We start from the raw sequence: 24,150 nt of genomic DNA on the forward strand, positions 1-24,150 counted from the left end.
CGAACTCAAATAGCCTTACCAGTCTTGGCTTTTACTGGCCCTGTTGTTACTGAGCATCTTCTCCTTTCAGTCACCTTCATTTCAAATATATAATGGACTTATCTATAACTAGGGCTACAGCAAATAGTTAAAGCTGTGCATGTATCTTAATGAAGAGGCTCCCACCATTCAGTGAGGCTTTTCTGCTCTCAGTGTGTATTGCCCCATTTAGCAGTTGAGCTGACAGAACAATCTTAGATCATCTGCATAGTTTTTTGTTTTTTTTTTTTTCATTCACACACCTTGCACAGGATCGAGACACAGACAAAAAGAGAATTGAAGAGCTTCTGGAGGAGAATATGGTCTTGGAGATTGCACAGAAACAGAGCATGAACGAATCTGCACACCTAGGCTGGGAACTGGAACAACTGTCTAAAAGCACAGACCTTGCTGATAGTGAGTACCAGTTGGGGTTGTTGGTGTTGTATTTCCATTTGTGGTCGCTGAAATAATACAGAGGTCACTTGACTGCAAAGGGACCAAAAGAGTTCAAGCTTAGGAACTTCATTTGGAGTGTTTCCCTTCCTGAGCCACCTGACTTTGAACTTAGTTTCTGGGAACTTCTAAAATATCTTCCTTCGAACTTCTTTTTCTTATGAAATTATTAAAATGCTTTCTTTTTGTGTCGGTTGTCACTGAAAGAGTGACTCTAAAATGATAAAGAGAAATTAACAAAAGAAAGCTTTGCAGATGACACAGCAGAAATGTCACACTGAATACGAGATACTTCTAACTGAATGGCAGGGAGGAGCTTGTGATCTTTAGTCTTCTTCAGTACAATTAGTGCAGACAGTTAGCTAGTCTTTAAATCCCAGGAAGTAGTGTATGCTGAAGTCATTTATTTTTACTGGATACTGAAAAATGTGTATGGGTAGAATAACTGGCTGATTATTTTTTTCTTAATGGTTGATTTGATTTCTGTAACCACCACAAACACAACTAACACTCCCTTTGCTAGTCAGGTTTTATCATTGTTTGCTGTGTCTAACATCTATGCTGTTTGTAATACCAGCCTTAACAGCAGTGTTTAAGAGAAATTGGGAAATACAGGATATTTCATAGTGTTCGGTGTGCAGATTGTATTGATTTATTCACCTGATTCTGATAAAACTTGTATATTTGTATTTGTGTACCAGGAATAATTTAACTGGAGACAAAGGCATAAATCTGAGCAAGGAAATGGTCTGTTTTCAGTAAAGCTACTTAAAAGAATGATTTTGTTTTCTAAAATAAATCCGAGTTATCTTTTTGTGATTAATGTCTACTTAATTGTTGCTTTCAATAAATAATCATGCAGAGCAGGTTCACCTTAGCTTTAGAAATGAATGGCAGTCAATTCCTCCTTATTTGTAATCAAGGCTATTACTCACAGAAATAGTGAAGGGAAAAGTACTGTTGCCTCAAAACTTAGGAATTTTGTTGAACTTTTTTTCAGAAAAATGTAAAACTATCTGATTTTTTGGCTTGTTTCAAGGAGCTGCTTTTGGCCTCTTGCTGATTTGGTTTATTTAATGATGTAGTAGAAGAAACAATGCTAGTTTTGTTCTTCAGTTTTTCTAGCAGTGGAACTCTAGAACTTCTTGGCCATGATTGTCTTTATAAAAGTGAATCTTAAAGACCTAGAAAGGAAGATACTGATCAGTTGATTAGAGCCTTCTTCTCATTCTCATGTTTCAACAGCTAGGAAGTCTTTTGTGTTTGAGCTGAATGAATGTGCTTCAAGTCGCATACTGAAGCTAGAGAAGGATAATCAGAGCTTGCAGAACACAATCCAAGAGCTGAGAGATGCCTCCTTGACCTCCAGAGAGAGCAGCCTAAAGTTTGTGGAACTGGAAAAGGAAAATCAACAGCTTAGCAAAAAGGTAATCCTTACTTAGAGAAACAAACAGAGCTCTTTAGTTTTTGAGCGCAGTGTGTGCAGGCCTTTACAGCATTCCTGGACGATGAGGGATTCACTGATAGTCTCTGTAAGACTGGGCATGTTTCTGGCCTCTTCTAATTAATCTTGTTCTGACAGTAGTGTATTCTATTGCTTTCTACTTTACCATCTACTTAAGTAAATCACTGCAAGCAAAAGCAGCTGTTTCATAAAAGCAGCCTTTCAGTGCTCATTTGCCAGTCAGATTGTACTGTTGATTTTGTCCCTTTTTGTCATCTTCTGGCTGTCAGTAATACTTGGTGTACCAGGTGACGATGCCCTTTTGAAATTTCATGTTCATTTGAAAGTTTTAATATTTTCATGTAAGTCAAATAAAACAGAATTTAAGTTAGCTTAGTCTGTTTTTCTTTGCTGTCCATAGTCCTGGATCAGCTCTTTAACATGTCATTTTGGCCCCTATGTATTCTGCAATATCTTCCTCCCTGCAAATATCTAGTTTCTTTTAATCCCAGGTAGCAAACATGCCATTGCTTTTTACATGAATTTGTCTATATTATAGTGTATTATTAACTGTTATTACATTTAGCTCAAATGCCAACTCAGCCTTTGTGTGAAATGTAGTGTTCCGTTCTTCTCCAACTAATAGACCCATTTTTGTCTGGCTATTCTGAACTCTGATTAGTTGAGCCAAATGGGGAAAAGAGAATGCTTGCCAGTCTGAATATTAAAAACAAATTCCCTATCATTTTTTTCCACGTTCCCACCTTTGACGAATCACCTAGAGAACAAACTCCTCTTCTCCCCCACTGCTGCTATAAATTATCTGTGCAACAGTAATACGTGGAGTCCTCTGACCTACATATGGGTAACTGAATGTTTTGAAGGGCAAGGTGAGGAAGAATTTTTGTATGAAATGCTGATCGTAAATTAGTAGATCATAACTATCAGCTTGTCAACTTTTCTGCCAGGGAGAACCAGGATCCGTCACTGGATTGCTCCATCTTCTGCAGAGATTCCTTTGCTGCCAATTTGAGAGTCTAGTTCTGCTTCTTGGCTTTCTTCTGTGTGCGAAGAAAATGGAAAAAATTCAGTTTACTCCTGCTTCCATGCATGCTTTTATGACCCTTTGTGTATGAGTAATTCACTCTAGCTCATAATTTAAATGCTTAGAATTTGAGATCAAGAAATATAAAGCACTCAGCAGATACCTGTGGCGTGCAGCAATTTGAGTCATTTGAACAACTGTGGTCAGTCTTTGGCTTTGCCACAGGCATGTTCCTGTGGGCACCTCCAGTTATGGCACTCTATTGGTGCTGGCAGCTGTGATTCCAGCATTAGTCTGATGTTTTCAGTGATGGTGAATGTGTTGACATGGTGGGGTCATCTACAGGTTTGGTAGTTAGATAATAGCCAATCATGGGGAATGCTTGTGTGGTGTGAAGGGGACCACTGTAGACATTAAACCAACAAGAATGAGAGAAAATGGCAGTTAAAAAAACTGCTTTCAAGAACAGCTCAAGTGTGTGGAATGGTATGAATTGATCTCTATCAGAGAGCTAAACACAAAGTGTGATGGGAGTCGCTGCCCAGCTGCACATATCCTGTTCAGGAAGATATGGGAAAAATAAACATAGCTGTACTCTATAGTCTGTTGTCTTCCATTGTGTGGAGACCTGATATAAAATAATCCTGATTTGTGGTGGTTGAGTTTGATTTATTTTTTTTTAATCCTTTCTTCCTTAAACCTGCTTTTGTATTTCTCTTACACATCTCCTTGATTAGAGGATATGATTGTCAACAGAGGAAGTCTCTGCTCTTAATTACTGAGTGGTTACTGTAGTATGAAGAGGAGAGAGCAATTCTAAAGGGCAGTTAAAGATGCATACGAAGAACAAGAAATAAGTGTTCTTTCAATTTTGTGTGATTTTAAAAGCAAACAAAAAAACCTTATTGTGATACCTGTGATAAAGTCACTTCACTATCATCATCCACTGGCAAGAGAGCTGGCAAGAGTTGTGACCAGAGTATGCTTGGCTGTGTACTGATCTACTGCTTGGAAAGATCACGTAGCTGGAATGGGATTATTTAGGTAGCACAAGAGGGGGTGGCATGAAGGAAAAGTCTTGTACATCTTTTTCTTTTCTTTGATGGGAACTGGTTATAGAAAACTCCTCTCTGGCACAGTGTAGTAGCAGCAGACCCAGTAAGTGTCTGTTCTCCCTGCATTCTGAACTTCTATGAATGAAACAAGTTGTAAACAGTAATTTCTTTCTTGTCTCCAGTGTTCTCGGTATTGCTAAGTAACTCAGCAATAGCTTGTCTTCATGAGCTAGTGTTCCAGTCTTTTCTGAACAGCTCCTTCGAGACCAATGATTCTAAACACAGTCACATTTTTAAATGTTAAGCCCTTCTTATCTCTGATCTGGGCAGCCTCTGCTTGTTTAAACACTTCCTGCAATGAGGCAGATGTTGATACAGGCAGAGCCCAGCCTCTGGCTATTTCCCACTTGTAAGAATAATCATTAATAACATTCTCATTGACATTTTCACTGTTGGCAAAGTCCATAATACCATCACAGAAAGTTAAGCTGTAGGGTTTCACAGTACTTAGAAGGATAAAAAGGAATATTTCCTGAACTGGAGATCCTGGCTCTTTGAATCTCTGGCTTCAAAACAGCTGTTGCTTTACAGTGCCCAGTTCATTATTAGTACAGCTTTCAAAAGGGGGTAGTAAGACAACATCATTCACTGTAAGACTGGGCTCTTGTTCACAAATCATTGAAGTTCAGAATAGTCACCTGCTGGGAAAACAGAGGACCAACATGCCGTAGGGAGAGGGAAGGTAAACTTGGAAACCAGTTTTCCTCTGTTCATCACTTTATAAAATTCTTTTGCTCGCTGAACTGTTCTAAGAACCTTCTTGGTATTTGCTGGTTAAGCGAGGCTACCAGTGATGGGGAGAGCAGGAGGAGACAAGTCCCTCAGAAAAATGAGCATCAGAAATTGTAGCCACTGACAGGAGCAAAACAGCACTGGGGCAGGTGAGTCATTTTTCACCACCATGTGCCTTACTCTCGTAAGCACTATGAGAAAATTCAACACTATCTTCAAACTGCCCTTCAAGAAGGGAAGGATTGTATACCGCAGCCATAGTCCTCATCTCATTCGTTGGTTGAGTACTTTTAAGTGTGGGCTGTCATCGTATCAATCTGTGGCTGATGTGTTTTGCTGTGTTCTCTCCACACAGATTGAGAAGTTGCAAAATCAAATTGAAAAAGAGAAGCAAAGTAATCAAGATCTGGAGACACTGAGTGAAGAGCTGATAAAAGAGAAAGAACAGCTACAAGTTGTCATGGAGACTCTGAAAGCTGACAAAGACAGACAGGTGCTGACTTCACAAATGTAATCTAAAAGCGTATGCTCAGTAGTGGAAATTTATTGATGCCATTTAGAGTGTTTGGTTCTCTCGGGGAAACAGGGCAATTTGAGAGCTATTATACATACATTCAACTTGTTCAAATGTAGGTAAAAGTTTTCTTTGAGCAAAAAAGCCCAGTGTGTTTTGATACTACTTCTCCTGTTGCCATAAGGACATCTTCAGGCTGTTGTAAGAACAAATCTTCCTTCTTTAAGGAAAAAAGCCCTGAACTTTACTAAATGGACACTGACTGGTTTTAGGATATGCAGATAAAACTACGTATTGTTGCAGAAGATTGGTTTTCTACCAGCTGGGTGTCTTGACTTCATTTATTTTATTAAATCTCTAAGTATATTTTAAAAGTATGCTGAGAAAACATTTATATCTTCTGGATTTGTATTTTGAATGCCTCTCAGCATTTAAATGTAGTGCCTTGAAGCCATTCTGTTACACTCATGCCAAATGTCATCTGTATTAAGTAGACCAATGAAGAAAACACATAAGTACATCATTGAAAGGCAGGGTGTATATTTTTGTATTGGAATTCGTTCCAAGATTTGTGGGATGAAGGTTAAATAACAAGTTGCCTTGTTCGTGTGGTGCTTTTCATCTTGAAGGAATCTTATGCAGGCTTCTGCCTGGGAAATCGCGCTTTACCACTGAAGTCGTGAGTTTCAGTTAGGTTGCATATGAATTCTTTGCGGTAACAACTAATGAATGATGCACAGGTAGAACAAGAAGTAAGAACAAAAGCATTGTCAGTCATCAGAAGAGGGCAGATTCTGATTTTTCAGGTCCAAGTCCTCTTTAATTTTTGTGGATATTTTTTAGATAAGGATTGCAAATCGCTGTCTAAATTGCAATTTCTTCAGCTGGAATCCAACCAGTTACCTAAATGTACAGCTTTTACTGAAGGTGTATAGAGAGATAGTGTTTAGTGAGATACATCACTGCTGCAAATTTTCCATACTTTGAGGGTTTCTGAAGGCTTATCAGGGAAATTTTGGGTCTTCAGCTCACAGAGTTGTAAACCTAAACAAAAAGGTAACATATGATTGATAACAAATCATCCTTTCCAAGGGTGTTCCCCGAAGGCCTTCTGTCTCCTTTCTCTCCCTGCTTAGACCTTTCCTGGTAGGATGAATTCAGCAGCATTTTTCATTTCATCAGAGTACCAAAGTACCAGAGGTAGCAACTTTTTAATTAGTTTTGGTTCTTGGTTTAGCTCAGAAATTTCTCTTGTGTTAAATGGATATTTTTATAAACAAGGAGCGAGCTACTTTAGAACTAAATTATGGTGAATGTGCAGCACTCACATGACTTACTTTTCATTTTGTTTATGTAGATAAAGGACCTTAAACAAGAAAATGATCACCTGAATCAAGTGGTCTTATCCCTGAGACAAAGGTCTCAAGTGAGCAGTGAGGCGAGAGTGAAAGATATTGAAAAAGAGAACAAGATCCTTCATGAAACAGTTACAGAAACTAGTTCCAAAGTCAACAAGCTAGAATTTGAGAAGAAACAGTTGCAAAAGGATTTTGACCAGGTTAAAGAAAAAGTAGAAAGAGTGGAAGAAATGGAGAAAGAGCTCCACCGGCTGGAGAAGGAGAATGAACAGCTCACAAAGAAAGCGACAGCAATGAAAACAGTGACAAAAAAGGTTGAAGTTCTTCAGCAGGAAAACTGGGATCTGGAAATGGAAAATAAGAAACTCCGAAAATCCCTGGACACATTCCAGAACGTTTCAATCCGGCTTGGGGACCTGGAAAGGGACAACAAGCAGTTGGATGAAGAAAACCTGGAGCTTAGAAGAGTTGTGGAGACCATGAGATTTACCAGCACAAAAATGGCACAAATAGAAGCAGAAAACAAAGATTTGGAGAGGGAAAAAGAGGACTTAAGGAAGAATGTGGAAATGTTAAAAGTGATGAGTAAGAAATCAGAAAGGCTGGAGCTGAGTTACCAGAGTATCAACTCTGAAAACCAGAGACTTCAGCAAATGCTGGAGAACAGCAACAAAAAGATCCAGGAGCTAGAAAAAGATATACAGGCAACAGAAAGTGAAAATCAGGTCCTTCAGAGAAACCTTGAGGAGCTGAAGATTTCTGCCAAAAGACTAGAAAGGTTAGAAAAAGAGAACAAGGCCCTAGAACAAGAAATATCTCAGCTTGAGAAGGACAAAAAACTGCTGGAGAAAGAAACGAAACGGCTTTGGCAGCAAGTGGAGCTGAAAGATGCTATTTTGGATGATAGTACAGTAAAGTTGGCAGTTGCTGAGAAGGAAAACAAGACACTAGAAAAGGAAATAGCTCAATTCAGAGATTCATCTAATAAGCTGAAAGAATTTGAAAAGGACAACAAAGATCTCATAAAGCAAGTTACAATTGATAAAAGAACACTAGCTACACTGAGAGAGGTAAGAAAAATAATAATAATACAACACGGTTTTATATTTTAACTCTGTGAAGTAGCAAAGGAAGCCATCTGTCCTATGACTCCTTATGACTATATAAGAGATCTTTGCAGGCTTGCTGGGAAACACTGCATAGTGTTGTCTAGAAAGGTGCAGCCTTCCAGAAACTTGGTGGCCACAAATTAGAGTGTCTCCAAATGAAATGTTCTTAATGCAGAGTAGTTTTAACACAGCTCCCACGTCACTCATACTTTCTCTAAGTCTGACTACCAAATTGTTTGCTTACATGAAAGCTGTAGTAGATGAGGTCTTAAGCCTGGAAATGAGAGCATGTGTTAAGAACATGTTTACATTCCCAATCTAAAACAGGCTTCTCTGGGACATGAACCATCCCAGGTAACCAACCTGGCCCTTTCACTAACAGCTGAACTGAACTTTGCTTTAGGTCTTTCTGCAGTGTTTTTCCCCCAGATGATTCCATACTGAACAAAAGAGTCCTAAGCAGCTGTTAAATAAGCAGCAGTAATTTCTTCCTGTACCTCTGTCCAGTGCAGCATGCGGTGTTCACAGTTTTGCCTGTAGTCATCTTTGAAATATATACCGTTTGCATTACCACATTGGCAAACCAACAGTTTGTGTGCCAGAGCCTGGCAGCCTTGTAAATAGTCTGTGAGCTGAATCAGGCTATTGCAGCTTTCTGTCATTGCCTGCTCCAGCTGCTGTCATCCTGCCAGAAACAGGATTTCCTGTGAAAGAACATTCAAAGTAAAGCTGTCAGTGTTGCAGTAGCTTGGTGAAATGAATAAGTTTAGCAAGGCTAATGCAGTAAGCAATTACTTTTTTGGGGATCTAGTTTTATTGAAGCAGTAGTGTAATTTTCTGGATGAAAAATATTTATCAGAAACAAGTTGCCTCTTTCCTGCTTTCCATAAAAATAAATAGAATAATAGCATTTCTGAAGAGACTCCTTTATAATCTTTCAGTTCTCAAACAGCTGCAGACTTGCAGTTATGCAGCTCATGCATAAACATATCTTATTTTCCTTCTCCCATTTGCCTTCTGCAGAAGAGTTCCTGCGTGTTGAAGAAGGGATCTGTTTACAAACCATAGATTAACGTTGATCTTAACATTTTTTCCCATTGTTGTTGAAGAATGTGACTAAATCTATCACATCACAGAACTGCTGAATACCTACATGTGTTTAACAAAGTATATGTTATATATATTATGTTATTGCGGTTTTATTCTTACTTCTGTTTGGGATTCTGTTGTTTGTTTTTTTTTTCTTTCTTGATTTGCTTCAGTAATTTTGTGCTTATTTCAGTCTTCAGTGTTATGTTTGCACTTCAGAAAATTTTGGGTGTCAGGAGCATCTAAATTTCACAGTGCACCAACAATGATTTGCCCTTTTTAAACGTGTGGCTGGTACTGTCCTCACTTCTGTTTGGACTCAGAGAGGTGGGAACTCCCTCTGGTGGTGCTGAGTGCCCTGAGCTGCACACATTACACGTCCCTTCTGGCAGCAGGCAGGAATCTCCTGGCCTGCACTCATCCCCTCTTTCGGCAGGCGGGCAGGATTCCAACACTGGCAGTAGTAAATCAGTACAGTGAGCAAGACCAAGGTCAAAATAAGAGATCTTCAGATTTATTCTGAGTAAGCTATAAATAAAAGCCATCAGTTTAAATCAGCACTCATCTGACACTGATGAAGAATATTAGCTGACCTTCTTGGGACTAGGATTTTATCTAACAACTTTTTCTGGTGTTCTTGAAAAAAACTGCATTGTGTTGGATAGTGATCACTACCCTTTGCACAGCAGCTAATTATTTAGTACTGTTGCAGGATTTGGTTCTGGAGAAGCTGAAAAGTCAACAGTTGTCTAGTGAGCTCGACAAATTGAGCCTGGAACTGGAGAAGATAGGATTGAGCAAAGAGCTGCTGCTACAGGATGACAATGGCAATGATGACACGTGAGGAAACTGAGTTATTCTAATCATTCTTTTGATTCTGAAGGCCTTTCCTCAGCTGAATTCCCAAGCCCTCTCTTTCGTTTTGGTTCTCATCTGTCTCTCTTCAGTTATCCATACCCATATTTCTCACATAAAGCATGTTTTTCTACATTATGCTTGGCAGTATGCTGCAAGTTTTGCAAAATCTCTTCTTGGGAGGAAGGAGGAAGTGCCATTATGGCTGTCCATGCCAGCCAACCCCTTTGTCAAGCAGCTAGATAGCTATTCTGGTGATCCACTGAGTATGTTCCTCCTCTTTACAAGTAACAATAGTGCCTAAGTGTCCATTAGATGGTGTGTGTAGTGACTGACTAATAGGTGATCCAACCACCTCTTAATGTAAGCACACATTTTTCCTAAGACTGCAAGTCTTAGGAAACTCCGGACTGCAAGTTCTGTAGCTGTGAACCAAGAAACTCCAAGAGGAAATGTATACCAGCCTCTTGGTAAGAGTTAGAGAAGCAAACTCACCTTTCAGTAGACTTTAGGGCTTATTGCAGATTTTTCTCTGAATTAAAAATGTAAAAAGAGACATGAGAAGAAATTTGTAGTGTAATTATGGCAAAAACAGAAAAAAAACACCCTTTAAATTATGTAGCTGTTAGATATTTCTATAGAACTATGCTTGCATGGTCCTTGTTAAAATTGACTGAATTTTCTTAAAGCCAGCTCCTCAGCTATAACGTATCAGAGATCTGCAGCAGGAGGGGAACAAGCAAATGTATAGTGTAGAAATGTATAGTGTAGCTTACGATGAGACAGAGTCTTCTATATCGATGGTTTCTCATTGGCAGACAGTGGGAAGTTATTCTCTTTGTCTTTCAGAAAATACAGGATTCTGGAAAGTAAAACTGAATCAGCACTGAAAACAACACTAGCTGTGAAAGAGGAAAAGATTGCAGTGCTGGAAGCTCAAGTGAAAGATACTCTGAACTTGAACCAGCAGTTACAAAATGATCTAAATATGGTAAGAGTGGTTCTACACATTTCATTTTAAAACTGAACAAGAACAAGTTGTATGTACTTTTCTCTCCTACAACATTCACACACCTTGCAAAAACTTTTCTGATATAACTGCTTTTGCTTGTACCAGTATATATAATGACACCAATTTCATAGAATTCTAGAATCATAGAATTGCTAAGGTTGGAAAAGACTTTCAGGATAGTCAAATCCAACTTCAACCTGACCATGCTACTCTAACAACCCTCCACTTAATCATGTCCCTGAGCACCACTTCCAAACAGTTTTTAAACACTTTCAGGGACGGTGACTCAACCACCTCACTGGGGAGCCTATTCCAGTGCTAAACAGCCCTTTCTGTAAAGAAGTGTTTCCTGATAACCAACCTAAAACTCCTGTGGCGCAACCTGAGGGCATTTCCCCTTGTCCTGTCACCAGTGAGAAGAGATCAACCCCGCTCTTGCTGCAATCACCTTTCAGATATTGGAAGAGAGCAATAAGGTCTCCCCTCAGCCTCCTTTTCCCCAGACTAAACAGCCCCAGTTCCTTCAGTCTCTTCTTGTATGACATATTCTCCAAGCCCTTCACAATTCTTGTTGCCCTTCTTTGAACCTGCTCCAGCACCTCAATGTCCTTTCTGTACAGAGGTGCCCAAAACTGAACACAGCACTCGATGTAGGGCCTCACCAGCCCTGAGTACAGGGGCAGGGTTACTTATCTGGTCCTGCTCACCACACTATTCCTGATACAAGCCAGGATGTCATTGACCTTCTTGGCCACCTGGGCACACTGCTGGCTCATATTCAGCTGACTGATCATCAGTACACCAAGGTCCCTTTCTGTCAGACAGCTTTCCAGCCACTCCTCCCCAAGCCTGTAGGGTTGCCTGGGGTTGCTGTGACCAAAATGCAGGACCTGACACTTGACCCTATTGAACCTCATGCAGTTTGCCTTGACCCATCAGTCCAGTCTATCCAGGTCCTTCTGTAGTGCCTTTCTCCCCTCAGGCAGATCAACATTCCCTCCTTACTTGGTGTTGTCACATTTCAGGAAAATTATTAGGCTGAGTTCCGTGGCAGAAATTTTTAAAGTAAGATCTGCTTGGAGATCTGTTTCCCAAGGTGTTTTTTTTATTGCCACGGTGTTGTTTTTCTGTCTTGTTTAATGAAAGCGTAGTCTGAAGAGCAGTGCATTTTGAACTTCCCACTCAAGAACAGGCTGCTCATTAGGTGACAGTGAGCTTTAGTCAGAAAGCACCTTACAGGTAGCAAACAGACATAGATTCTTCCATCTGTCTGTTTCTCAGTTTCCCTGACTGTGAAATGAGGATAAATGGTCTTTCAGTCCTTTGAATTGCCTACAGTTAAAGAGAAGAAATGTATGCCCTATATTTGTTAATATGAAATCCCATAACTGAATCAGTGGTGAAGGTTTTTCTTTATTTGTTTTGAAGATAAAGAAGGACTTCGATGCACTTAAGCAGATGCAGCAGGATGGGCAGCAAGCTCAGAATTCACTGAAGTATTCTACGGAGAAGCTCATTCCCAACCACCAAATGAATGAGAAATTGGACACGGGACACCGAGAGGCTACCATGGAGCTGCTGAAATTGAAAGACAGGGCGATAGAATTGGAAAGGAATGTAAGCTTTCTATTTCCTGTTATCCCTCAGATTTCCTTGTGACAATGAGTGGGTTGCTGGGACCTGGGTTTTGAACTTAGAGGAATCTGGTAGGTTTTCTGGAGCACCTGATTCTACCACATTTTTCTGGTATCTCACAGGACTTCTCAAAGCCCAAGACATAGGACTTCTATGTCCTGAATAACATCTTTGTAGGGATGAATCCCAGGTATCTGTTATACTTTCATTTATTTATGGAAAGTGGTATCTTCTGCCCTTTGATTGCAGAATGATCTTTGTTGATTAGTTCTCATCCTTTATAGGACTACAGGCGATCAGGACAGCTGTTTTGTTTCTTCCTATCACCGCTTCAATCCTATCTCTCTTTCAGAATGCAGCCCTGCATACTGAGAAGCAGCTACTTAAAGAACAGCTGAAGCATTTGGAAACACAGAATGTCTCCTTCAACAATCAGATCCTGACACTACAGAAGCAAAACATGTTCCTTCAGGAACACAATACTGCCCTGCAGACGCAGACAGCCAAACTCCAGGTCAGGATAACTTTGAACTTCTATGCAAGATGTAAAGATGAGTTCTAGAAGGTGGAGCTTAGATTGAGACCTGAATTACTCCAAGCTAGGAGGGAAATTGACTCTATAGCTACTATCTGGATTTATTTTTATTATAAATGTTATTACTTAGAAATTTCTCGAATAAGGTAACAATGCAGCAAAATACCAATGTTATTTCAGAAGTTGTACTAAAATAAAAGCATATATGCTGTTTTCCTGTTAATGCTATACCTGTGAAGAAGACCTTGGAAGGAATGGGAAGGGGACACAAGTTATCTCCGAGTGGCATTGTAGCTGTGGGTTCTGATGGTAACTTTTAGACTTCAGATAATGTGTTAAAGTTGTTGGTGGAATGCAGATTCTATTGCATGTACCAGTAGGTGTAAGTAACTCTTGCTTTTTATTTGAGAAACTTTAGGTAGAAAATTCAACCCTCAGCTCCCAGAGTGCTTCATTGATGGCCCAGAATGCTTTGCTCCAGAATCAGCAAACAGCCAAGGAGAATGAAAATGAAAACCTGCTGAAGCAGAAGGAGCAGCTTAAAGCCGAGTATGAATCATTGCTTCAAGACCATGAACACCTTGCTTCATTACATGAACATCAGTCCACGGAATATGAATTGCTAATAAACCAGCACAGCTGCCTGAAAACCTTGCACAGAAACCTGGACCTAGAACACAAAGGTCTTGGAGAGAGGTATGTTCACTGCGCAGGAGAGGTAGGATACACCCATGCTACAGTCTTAGTCTTAATTGTTGGCTTCCAATTATGAACAGAAATTATTGTTCCATTAGAGTGACTTTTGCCTTTGAAAATGTGTTTTCTTATTCTTGCCGATATTAGGAGGTAAGATGAGGATACATGCAAAGCTCTGATGGTGGCAGGCCACAGGTGACTGATGATATCTAGCATACATTTGGGTGAATTTGGGTCTTGGGGATGCTTTGTTAGAAGTAGCTTAGATTACTTTCCTTCAGCTAAGGATCTTTGCCATAACAACATTCTGACTTCAAAGATTTTTCTAGTCCTAGCAGGTAGTATCTTTCGTAGTCATACAGTGATGTCTATAAGTCAGCTGGGTAATTACCTGGTTGTGTGTATCTTGGCCAACAGAATAAATAATTGAAGACTGTGTGTTCATTCAACCTCGTGACAAGGGAGGCACTCTCTGAAGGAACCTGTGTTGAGCTAGCTCTGAGATAGTCATGTATTATTTATTTTCATCTATCTCTACAGTCTAAGGTTCCAGCTTCAGGCCCTTCAGCTGAACTGTGAAATCAGAGTGTTCTCTTCATTATTTAGTCACTAGTTATAGTCATTTTTCTGACAGTTGTGTGTGGATTGAACATTATAAATACTGTAGTACTACAAAAATGCCTCTCTACCTCAAAATATTAAATATATTTTATATATTTTTTGAAATTATTTTTCCCCTCAAAATAATTGTATTCACATTCAGTTTCTGTGCAGGAGCACAAGTTGAGTTCGTAGTAAGTCAGTGTTGATCCTTCAGAATGGATTTAAACCTGGTGCTAAACTTCTCCTTCCTGAAGATGGCAGATCTGGCAATATAATGTGCAGTAGATTTTGATAAAATACAGAAGTATTGTAGAATCGTAGTAAACCTACTGTGATTAAAATGTCCACCAGGGTTGTGTGACAGGACAGCTGCTTGGATGTCAACTAAATGAGCTGTAAATGATTACACAGACACTGTTCCTGCTTACCAAATCTCTCAGACTGGTTAATGGTTCTCTTTGATACAGGCTTTGCATAAAATTATCACAATACAGTGTGTAGGGGCAGTTTGTTAGGCAGCGTTTATTGATGAGAACCAACTATTAAACAGTCCTGACCTAAGGAAAAGAGTGGCTTTCTAAAAATAGGCTATCTCTAGCAATAAGTGATCAAATCACCTTTGTAAATGTTAACCATTTGGACTCCGTTACTGAGACATGACTGTCAGTGAGAGACAGATGGTGACCTGTGTTCTCAAAGCAGGTTGGTTTTGGCAGTTTGAAGAGTGTAGTGTCCTTTTCAGCAGGTCAGCTTGCAAAGAGACTTGTCAGGGTGATTTGCCCGAAGGACAGCCTGTATCTCCATTTGACTGTCAGTCAGAAGAAACAAGCAGCTTCAGTTTGCTATGGGACTCCTACCTTCGTATGCAGCCAAGGTCACTGAGGTTACATGTGTAGGTCATATTTGACACAGTCAGAATATATATCAGAATATCATATATATCATATATATACAGAATATATATCAGAATATTTTCTGAACCTGAGCAAACTTCATGAAAGATTCCTCAACTGCAGCAGAATGCCTGACATAGCCCAGTAAACCGCAGAGGTGTGGGTTTGATTTAAAAGGAAAAGTATCTTTAGTATGTCAGGTTAGTATGTTAGGACCATTTACCATTAGTAGCAATTTCTTCTGCAGTGAGTGCAGAAAGGCTGGACCTCTTCTGCCTACATTTTTAAGATACTTTACATATTGCTCGTTACTAAAGGGAGTTAATAACTTAGTAATGACAATTGATTGGCAGATGCTTAAGCTTTTCTGTGTGGCTTACTCTGGAGAGGTCTGTAATCTGACAGAGATGTTGGAAAAATTCATCTTGCTGGAAATGCAGAATCCCTGCTGTGCAAGGTTACATATTGCAGGGATTTGTATTAATATGTTCTCTTTGCCACACCTGGGCAAAGCTGGGTGCTTTCTAAAGGGCTTTCTCAGTCACAAGCACCCACCAGAAGTATTTATCCTGACAAATCAGCAAAAAGAGTGAAAGCCAAAAGGAGTGAAGTGATTGTTCAAGTCGAGGAATGGACTGTGTCGGAACCAAGGTGGAATTTATGCACATGTGTAAGAACTTTTTCTTTCTAACAAACACTCCTGTGTGCCTGGAACTGGTGCTTTAAAAAAACGTGGGATGTACGTATATGTTGAGTAGGTTACAGTCAGAAGTACTTTTCCTGATGGTAAAGCTTATCAGGTGGCACAGATCCAGCTCAAATACACTGCTCTGCATCTGGAATACAGGTATGTTTGCCCGAGGTTTTCATTTGGGCTCCACAGTTGCGGAATTGCCACACTTTCATAGGTGGTCCCTCATTTATTTCTTGTCTCCTAATATCTAGGGAAGCATCTCTGACCAACCATGGCAGCTCTTATGCTCAAAGAAAGCATGTAGAGCTGGGCCAGACTGTTAAAACTGGGCCAGTATGCTGCTTCCCTCTGAGGAGCCCTCATTAAAAAAAATGGTTAAAAGTAAACAGGGTAGCTCTACCATAGGGATATGGCAAAGGAATTCACAACACAGGTTGTACGGAGGTGGACAGGGTAATCTCTGCAAAGAGACTGACATTGGAGTTTGTCTTCTCAGGGTCTGGATTGGAACACAGTCTTTCTTAAATCCTTCTTGGAGTTCAGTGTGAAACCTTCCTTTGCATTCAGGTTCTTCCATCTGTTGTACAGACATTGAATTTGAAATGTCCTGAGGCTGAATGAATGAAGAGTAAAAATAAAGTTAATTAAACTCCACTGCTGCCTCTGGGAATGAATAGTCTAAAGCAGCTTTTGTGTGAGAGACAGGTACTTTTCTGTGCGGCCCTTCAATGGGGCTGGAATTTGGGACAGACTGTAATTTGACTCTGGGAGGAAGAAAACGGTAGCCTGAAAGAAAAACAAGCTGGCAGGAATCGGTGTGTTTGGTGCTGTCTGCTGCTTTTGTTTTTGTTTTGAAGATTTAGTGGCTGCAGAGTGACTGTCCTCTGCTGAAATGAGAGTCAGCAGTGGCAGGGGAGATGTGCAGATGATGCTTGTTCACTCCTGTTCAGGCACTACTTTATCAATGCTTTGTCACCCAGTTGGTGTTTTAAAAATGCAGAAGTGATGGTTCTCTGTGCCTGATGCAGGTGTATCTGCCAGGGATACTTTGGGGCAATATCCTGTATTTGTTACCACAGAAAAATGTGCTGGTGAGTTTGGTGTCCACTGTACCAGTGTCACCAGTGGTTTCTGCTAGTGTGTCTGTATGTGGCCACAACAGGAAAAAAAATCTACTCACAGCTTCCAGTTGTACAAAGTGGTCTCAATCCACCTCATATTCTGCACAGTGTTTCCTGAATGCAGGCAGCTTAGCAGCTCCAGGAAAGCTGAGCCCACCTAATCCGTGCTGTGCCACCTGTCAGGGGAGTTTTTCCACAGCTCAGTTATTCAGTGATCCAGAGGTGGACGTCTTGCAGACTTATGGACAAAGCTGTTTCCATGCATACTGTGGAATTATTCAGTCTTGGTAAATTTTTGAGCACACACATTTGTACAAAACTGAACAGACAGGTAACACTAATTTCTGCTGTGCTGCCTATTAACAAATCCTAAAATAGATGAAGAAAAATGTATAAAAGAGAGCTGAGAGTGTGCTATTTGCCTTTTGTAGATACAACAGTTTAATGAAACAGAAGGCAGAACTGGAAGAGCTGGAACTAGCTCTAAAAACTGAGAGGGAGGTCCTGCAAGAAGAAAGAAGATCAAATGCAATAACTGCTGGGGAAAATCAGAAGCTGAGAGAGGAACTGGACAGGTATGGCTCCCTCACTAAACTCCTGTAACTGTCATTGAAAAATCACCAATGCAAAATACACATTTTGTTTGCTGCTTTGTATTAATTGTAGCTCCAAAATACTCTCATTAATGCATCTGTTATTTTTTTTTCTCAGTTCAGTCTTGTTCATTTTGTTTAACTTGTTTTAGGTTATCAGCTTCGTGGATACTGTGAACAAAAAAAAAAAGGTGCTTCATATATGGTCTGATTCTGGGACTTTTGCTTGTTCAAAATATGCCTCCACTTGTGGTCCTGTTCACAAATCCCTCTGTACTGAGTTCCTTCCAGCACCTGTTTTTAAGCAGAACTACAAATACCAAAGCTCTCAGTATACTGTGTTGTTTGAAATGGTCTCTATTCATTTTTTTTCTTTTCCCCTGTAGGAAAAACTACATTATGTCTTTTGTACAGTATTCTTTAGTTCTGGGAGTTAATGGAGCTTTTTCTTTTCTGCAGCCAAAAGAAAGCTGTCATTTGTTGGTAGTCTAAAAAACCTTAATCCTTGTTATTAATAATGGACTTAGTGGTTCATATGATCACTGCATGACTGTGAACTCATACCAAACTCTCTTATTGAGGCAGCATCCAAAATTAACATAATGTAACGGTAGAATGAACAACTATTTGTCTTAGACCTTCTGATGTTAAGTGATACGCTTTTATTTGGAGTATTCAGAATCTATGCTTTGGATAACAGCAATCTGATTATAGCCCAGAAGAATGATCGTGATGGCACTAAAGAAAGACATTGGCTTATGCATGTTCTTCATTGAGACTGTGACTGAGCTCTAGAACAGGCCACCCTGGGCAGCCTCCAGCTGCCAGAGTTCAAGAAGTGGCTGGACAACATGCTCAGTATTGTGGTCCAGTTTTTGGGTGGTCATTTTTGGAGCTGGAACTTGATGATCCTTACAGGTCCCCTCCAACATGAGATATTCTGTGATTCTACAATTCTTGTTCAATTCTCAGTGTTAGAATCAATTCAGTGACACCGCTCACAAGCCTTTTGAGAAAAAGCTTGTTACAAATAAGACTCCAAGGTTTCATGTTCAAACAGCATCAGATTGAAACATGTTTAAACATTAAACCTTCAATTCAGTTGCAAAAGTTTTGTATGTTGTCCAAGTTTAATGTACCTTAGTACACTGCTGAGTCCTGCAAACGTTTCCTTGAGCCTTCTGGTTTCAATCCGGTTTCTCTAGGAACGAGTGAGTACGTTGCAAAATGTTGTTTACAGTGCTGAAAGAGAGGAAGATGTAGCTGATCAAGAATGTTTTATAATGCTATTATAATTTTAGTTAAAGTTTTTTTATGTGACAAGAATAAGAATATTTTTAGAGGTCATTAGAACTTAACGTTTGATTTGGTGACAGCTGCACACTTCAAATGGGGTCTTTGAATGTGAGGCATTTTGTATGAAGCGTTCTTCACAAGCCTGTTGGCTTTTTCATGTTTAGGGTGAATTTCTTGCACAGCCAACTGAAGGCAGAATATGAGGGGCTGCATTCACACACTAAAGAACTGAAAACTTCCTTGAACAACTCCCAGCTAGAGCTGAATCGTTGGCAGGCTCGCTATGATGAGTTGAAAGAACAGCACCAGTCCATGGATATCTCTCTAACCAAGCTGGATAACCACTGTGAGGTGAGTAGCAATAGGTAGGTACACTGCTGGATTTCTGTAAGAGGGCATCTGTTTGAAATTTCTGATAAATGTATGGAAAGTCAAGCTATGTGGTTATATGGGCGTGCTGTTATATACTCCAGAGTTGATCAGTTTCTATCCTAGGTTGTTCTGCTGTTGTGGTAGTTTGGTTGTGTTGCTGCTACAGAGAAGCCAAGTGTAAGGAAGAAATTCATCTGTCTGTCTTGTTTAACAGCTGCTGTCACGTCTCAAGGGAAATCTGGAAGAAGAGAATCATCACCTTCTAAGTCAGATTCAGATGCTGAACCAGCAGAATCAGATGTTACTAGAGCAGAACATGGAGAACAAGGATCAGTATCATGAAGAACAGAAACAATACATGTAAGAAACAAGTTTTGAATTGTGAACCCTTAGAAAGTGTTTTGGACAACCATAGAATACTAATCATCTATCTGTAGAAGAAGGGACAGCAGAAGATTGATAGATCTACTTGATGCCTACCTAGAAAAGGGAATATTCATAAGATTTTCTATAATTGGATTATGCTACAAAATTCCTTTGTATTGCCTTACACAAAAGGATACTCGGGAGGTATCTGTACAAGTGTAGCTCTTTACAAATAGTTCATATGAATCCACGTGGAAAACTTAGCTGTAAAAGCTGGGATGCTAAACCCATTGGTACTTCTCAAAGAAATTTGAAGAACCTGAAGAAGGGCTGAGTTGCAGCAAGAGTCTAGTCTTACTAACTTTGTGTTTCAGTTTCCTAAGTAAGGCTATGTCTGTCAGTGATGTGTCAGTGGAATGTGAATAAGAATGAACAATCAGCAAACAAATTTAAAAGAAAATAAATTAATCCTAACATCCACTGGCCAAAAAAGCTACTTTAGTTGTTACTGAGTAATCAAACATAAATCTATTGTTATTCTTTCACCTTTTGTGCTTATTGCACAAACGTCACTCACTCACTAGCAAGCTACACAGACTTGTGTACCTTTCTATATAGTGAATGAACTCAGTAGTGCTCTGAAGCTGATGTGACAGGAGGATATTTCAGTTTCTGTGCTCTCTTTGGCCTTTTGTGCTTGATTTCATACAGGTAACTCAGAATATGCTTTTTCCTATCACAGTGATAAACTAAATGCCTTAAAGAGACATAAGGAAAAACTTGAAGAGAAAATAATGGATCAGTACAAGTTTTATGATCCTACTCCAAAAAAGTAAGTCCTGTTTGTGTTCAGTTTTGCTATTGATGTACAGATTTGCTAGGATGAGAAAGGCTTCTTTATAGCAAGAGATAACTGGAATTCATCAGAATTTCATCTCAATTGAGGACAAGATATAATTTCCACTTCTCTCTTTGCATTCACTCTGCAAACCATTCCCAGATCACAGTGCCTCACATGGGGTTCTGTCTCTTAGTACTGGAATCTGAAACAGTATTAACTGGAGAAGAGACTCTGCCCTGTTGAATACCACAGGCCTTGAGAAGCACGTGTTCATCTTTTTGCTTTTGAGAAGGTAGAATTTCTTCTGAGATTGTTTTGTTTTACATCTGCATGGCAGCACAATAGTTACATTAAGGAGCTCTGAAGTTCTGTGATGACTTAAGCCCATAACTAAAAGCAGCAAAAGTGTATCAGAAGGTACAAATTTCTGTGCCCTAATTCAGAAAATGATTCCAACAGAAAGATGCATGCGTTTTTCCAAGAACTGTGGTGTATGAAACTTAAGTGAAATACTGTACGCGGATGTACTGAAGATATCCTTCTTGTGGTTTTGTAGAAGGGAAGAAAGGACTACAGGAGAGACTAAGAAGCTTTAGTACTGACTGATCATTCAGCCCTAGTGCTAAAACAATGCTGAGCTGGTGGTCAGGTTCTTGCTTTAGCCTCAAAATATGTAACTTGCTGCCACAGCAGCTCTGAATTGATGGAAGATAAGAGATCCTGATGAGTGATGATTGGTGATGTATCTTACAGCTCCTGCTGGGGGACAGTTTTATGCAAAACAGTCTCTTGCCTTTGTTTTGAAACTGCTTCATGACCAGCACTGGACTAGTATCCCAGACAGGTGCAGGGACACTGTATGTACAACTGAGCAGCAGCAGAAGTTTCAAGAGCTTCTGTTGCACAGAATATAAACAGTCCATCAGAGAGAAAGGACTTGCTTAACAACAAAATAGACATGAGCTAATTTCACTGTACGTAGATCAAACTGATGCTTTTAGCAAAGGGGAAAAATTGTCCTTAAAGCAGTTTTCTTCACTTCTTGGTCTCTTTACCTTAGTAGAGCTCCTCTTGCAGTTGAAATGTCTTGTGTAAGTCCATGTGTGTAATTTAGATTTCTATCTAAGGGAACAGTTTATTTTCTCATCTCATACCGAAAAAATATTTCTGTAGAACAATGTAGACCTTAGGAGAGAATCCTAAAAATTCACGTTCCATTTTCCCAACCAGTTTGTGACAACAAAAAATGAGAACGAAGCTTGATGGCTTTAGCACAGCTGTAAACTTCATGTAGCGTTTTTTGAATCCTGTTCACTAAACCTCCTTTATCAGGAAAAACCACTGGATTGGAGCCAGGGCCTTAGTCAAACTAATCAAGCCAAAGAAGGAGTCTGCAAGGGAGCGGTTGAAGCCAGCAGCAGAGAGTCCTCCGTGGCGTTCGGAATCCCCAGAGACAGTAAACTCTCCATGTGCCTCACAAAAACTGAAACATCAACAAGAATCTCAGGATAATACCTCTCAAGGGTCAAACTCTGTGGAAGAAAGAGAGAATCCTGGAGGTTCTGCAACTAAAGGTACGCAATGCTCAGCCCAAATTTATGAGCCAAACAGGTTTTTGGTGCTTTTTAAATTTTTTTTAATTTTTTTTTTAAGATATATTGATACTGCATCACATTATTTTAAGCCTCTTTTTTTTTTAGTAAACTGGTGCTTGATTTGTTTTTTATCCACTTCTATTCCCTTCACATTTTGTACGGTTTCATTGTTGACCTAACTATGTTGTGTTTTACCGAGTAAGCTGATGAAAATTGTTCACGGGGACTTTGCAGCTGAGCAGTTTAAAGCTGATCCATGTAATTTTATGGTCATTATTTATTAACATCTGTTGTTCAAGTAGATAAGGCTGGTCCTGCAGCTGCTGCCAGGAGGTGGCGCACATGCAAAAGAAATCACGTAGAAAATGCTTTTTTATGGTACCCTTATTATTTTGGAGGATGATGCAGTGATTTGACGCAGGATCAAATTAATTATTTCTTAATGTAAAAGGATGAAATAATTCTTGAAACATTAAAAGGAATAAGAAAGACAGAATGATCTCTCTGGGAGAGTTACTCTGCGTAGTAGATCAGCTATTCCCAGTGACAGGGAATTTAAAAGAAAGCTCCTCAAAATAAATACACTGTAGTCTCCATTGAAGAAAATACAAGTTTTAGTTATTCTATTGAGATCACTTTTGTCAGGTTCTGTAGTACAGTTTTTTGTCCTCCTGGAAGCAGTTTTGAACTTAATTCTTATGTAGTATATCCTACTTCACTGCTGGAAAGTGGAGAAGACAGAAGATGGTGAGACAAGGAGTATAGTTGCTGTTTTAGGAAGTACTACTACAAGTATCTGCTTGGTACTTGTTGTTTTAATTGGGTTTTATCTTTCCTCTTCTCCATTCTTGGAGACCTTTGATTCACTTTAAAAGGTGCACAATCCAAATCATCCATGTGGTTCTGGGAAATGCTGTAAGTATGTGGTGTGCATCTCAAGTTCAACCTGGAAATCTGGGCTTGGATTTCCACTAAAAAGGCCTTCACCAAGTGCTGGAGATGAAGTCAAGAATGAAGCCCCAGAGACTTTAAGTGAAACATGCGTTGAGCTGATGAGCCTAGGAAACATCAAGGAGATCTGAGTATATAATCACCAAGGAGCACACAGACCTGTTTGGTTTTTTATTTTTGTCCTTTAATTAAAACATTGTGGGGGTTCTAACAGTTATTTCTTAATGAAGTTGCTTATGTTTTATGTATATTTCTTAATCCGTGCATTAAGATGAGTTAGATTCACTGTGGTTAATTATGTATTAATCTGAGTCCTCGAAATAGATGTGTTAGTCTTTGTTTATCCTTTGTCATTCCTTACTGGTTGTGCAGTGTTTAATCTGTTTTAAGACACTTGAGCTGTATGTACATGGGCTTTTTTCACTTTTTTTTTTTCTTCTTCTTTTTGGGATACCTGGGTGATAACAATTTAGCTGCACAGCGCAGAAAGATTGCCTTTTTGAGAAGCAAAAGCAAGGATAAAGAAAAGTCTCCTAAGTCTCCATCGAATCACCAGTCTCTCTCTAGTCGGCTCCGGTTCTGGTCTTCTTCCGACATCCCGCCCTCTCCTAATGAGCCTCTTTCTTTCTCGGAATTGGGAGATATCTAACACCTTTTCTTTAGTATTTATCTTCATTTACTTCTGACAAACATTTAAACCCACGTGCCTTAAAAGAACACACACCTTGATAGAAACACTCAGCATGCCTTTACAGTACTCTAAATACAAACACAGATTAGTGAACATGGACTTAAGTTTTCCTGTAGAAGATGAATCACTGTTGCACACTGGATCATTTCTTCAATGCAGCACAATTTTAGGGGACCTCATGGCATACAGTTTGCGTATGTATATTGGCTGTGGTGCATGTTATAAGTAAGTGAAGTTGCTGTGCGCTTGGATATTTCCTCGCAGTCACGTACTTGCATCGTGTCCAGTTGAAGTGTTGAACTGATTTGCTGCTGCTTTGCTTTCTGCAACGTCACAGTCCTACTAAAATGCAAATATAATATGTAACTGTTTCAAAACTTTGAGAGTTTTCCAATGCTCTGCACAACTAATTGTTAATAATGGCATTTTTTTTAACATCATTGTCTTTTTATAAGTAGCCTAACTTTGAATATAGAGTGGAAGATACCGGGAAAGTTCTTCCCACTAGGTGTCTGGATGTT

General features: G+C 39.5%; 1 protein-coding gene across 3 annotated transcripts in view; it reads left to right on the forward strand.

Moving 5' to 3' along the window:
- The window catches only part of CCDC88C (coiled-coil domain containing 88C), an 88,754-nt gene that overhangs the window by 55,839 nt on the left and 8,765 nt on the right, over positions 1 to 24,150 (forward strand). For all 3 annotated transcript variants that reach the window (XM_072338549.1, XM_072338551.1, XM_072338552.1), the window contains 14 exons: positions 291 to 435; positions 1,720 to 1,901; positions 5,166 to 5,303; positions 6,682 to 7,752; positions 9,593 to 9,720; positions 10,585 to 10,726; positions 12,176 to 12,364; positions 12,735 to 12,896; positions 13,336 to 13,613; positions 17,356 to 17,499; positions 18,978 to 19,164; positions 19,400 to 19,545; positions 20,294 to 20,383; positions 21,725 to 21,966. In XM_072338549.1, the coding sequence (XP_072194650.1) occupies positions 291 to 435; positions 1,720 to 1,901; positions 5,166 to 5,303; positions 6,682 to 7,752; positions 9,593 to 9,720; positions 10,585 to 10,726; positions 12,176 to 12,364; positions 12,735 to 12,896; positions 13,336 to 13,613; positions 17,356 to 17,499; positions 18,978 to 19,164; positions 19,400 to 19,545; positions 20,294 to 20,383; positions 21,725 to 21,966 (3,244 nt within the window). The remainder of the gene's footprint in view (positions 1 to 290; positions 436 to 1,719; positions 1,902 to 5,165; positions 5,304 to 6,681; positions 7,753 to 9,592; positions 9,721 to 10,584; positions 10,727 to 12,175; positions 12,365 to 12,734; positions 12,897 to 13,335; positions 13,614 to 17,355; positions 17,500 to 18,977; positions 19,165 to 19,399; positions 19,546 to 20,293; positions 20,384 to 21,724; positions 21,967 to 24,150) is intronic.

Source organism: Excalfactoria chinensis, chromosome 5 (genome assembly GCF_039878825.1).
Source record: "Excalfactoria chinensis isolate bCotChi1 chromosome 5, bCotChi1.hap2, whole genome shotgun sequence".
In the NCBI taxonomy this organism is placed as follows: domain Eukaryota; kingdom Metazoa; phylum Chordata; class Aves; order Galliformes; family Phasianidae; genus Excalfactoria; species Excalfactoria chinensis.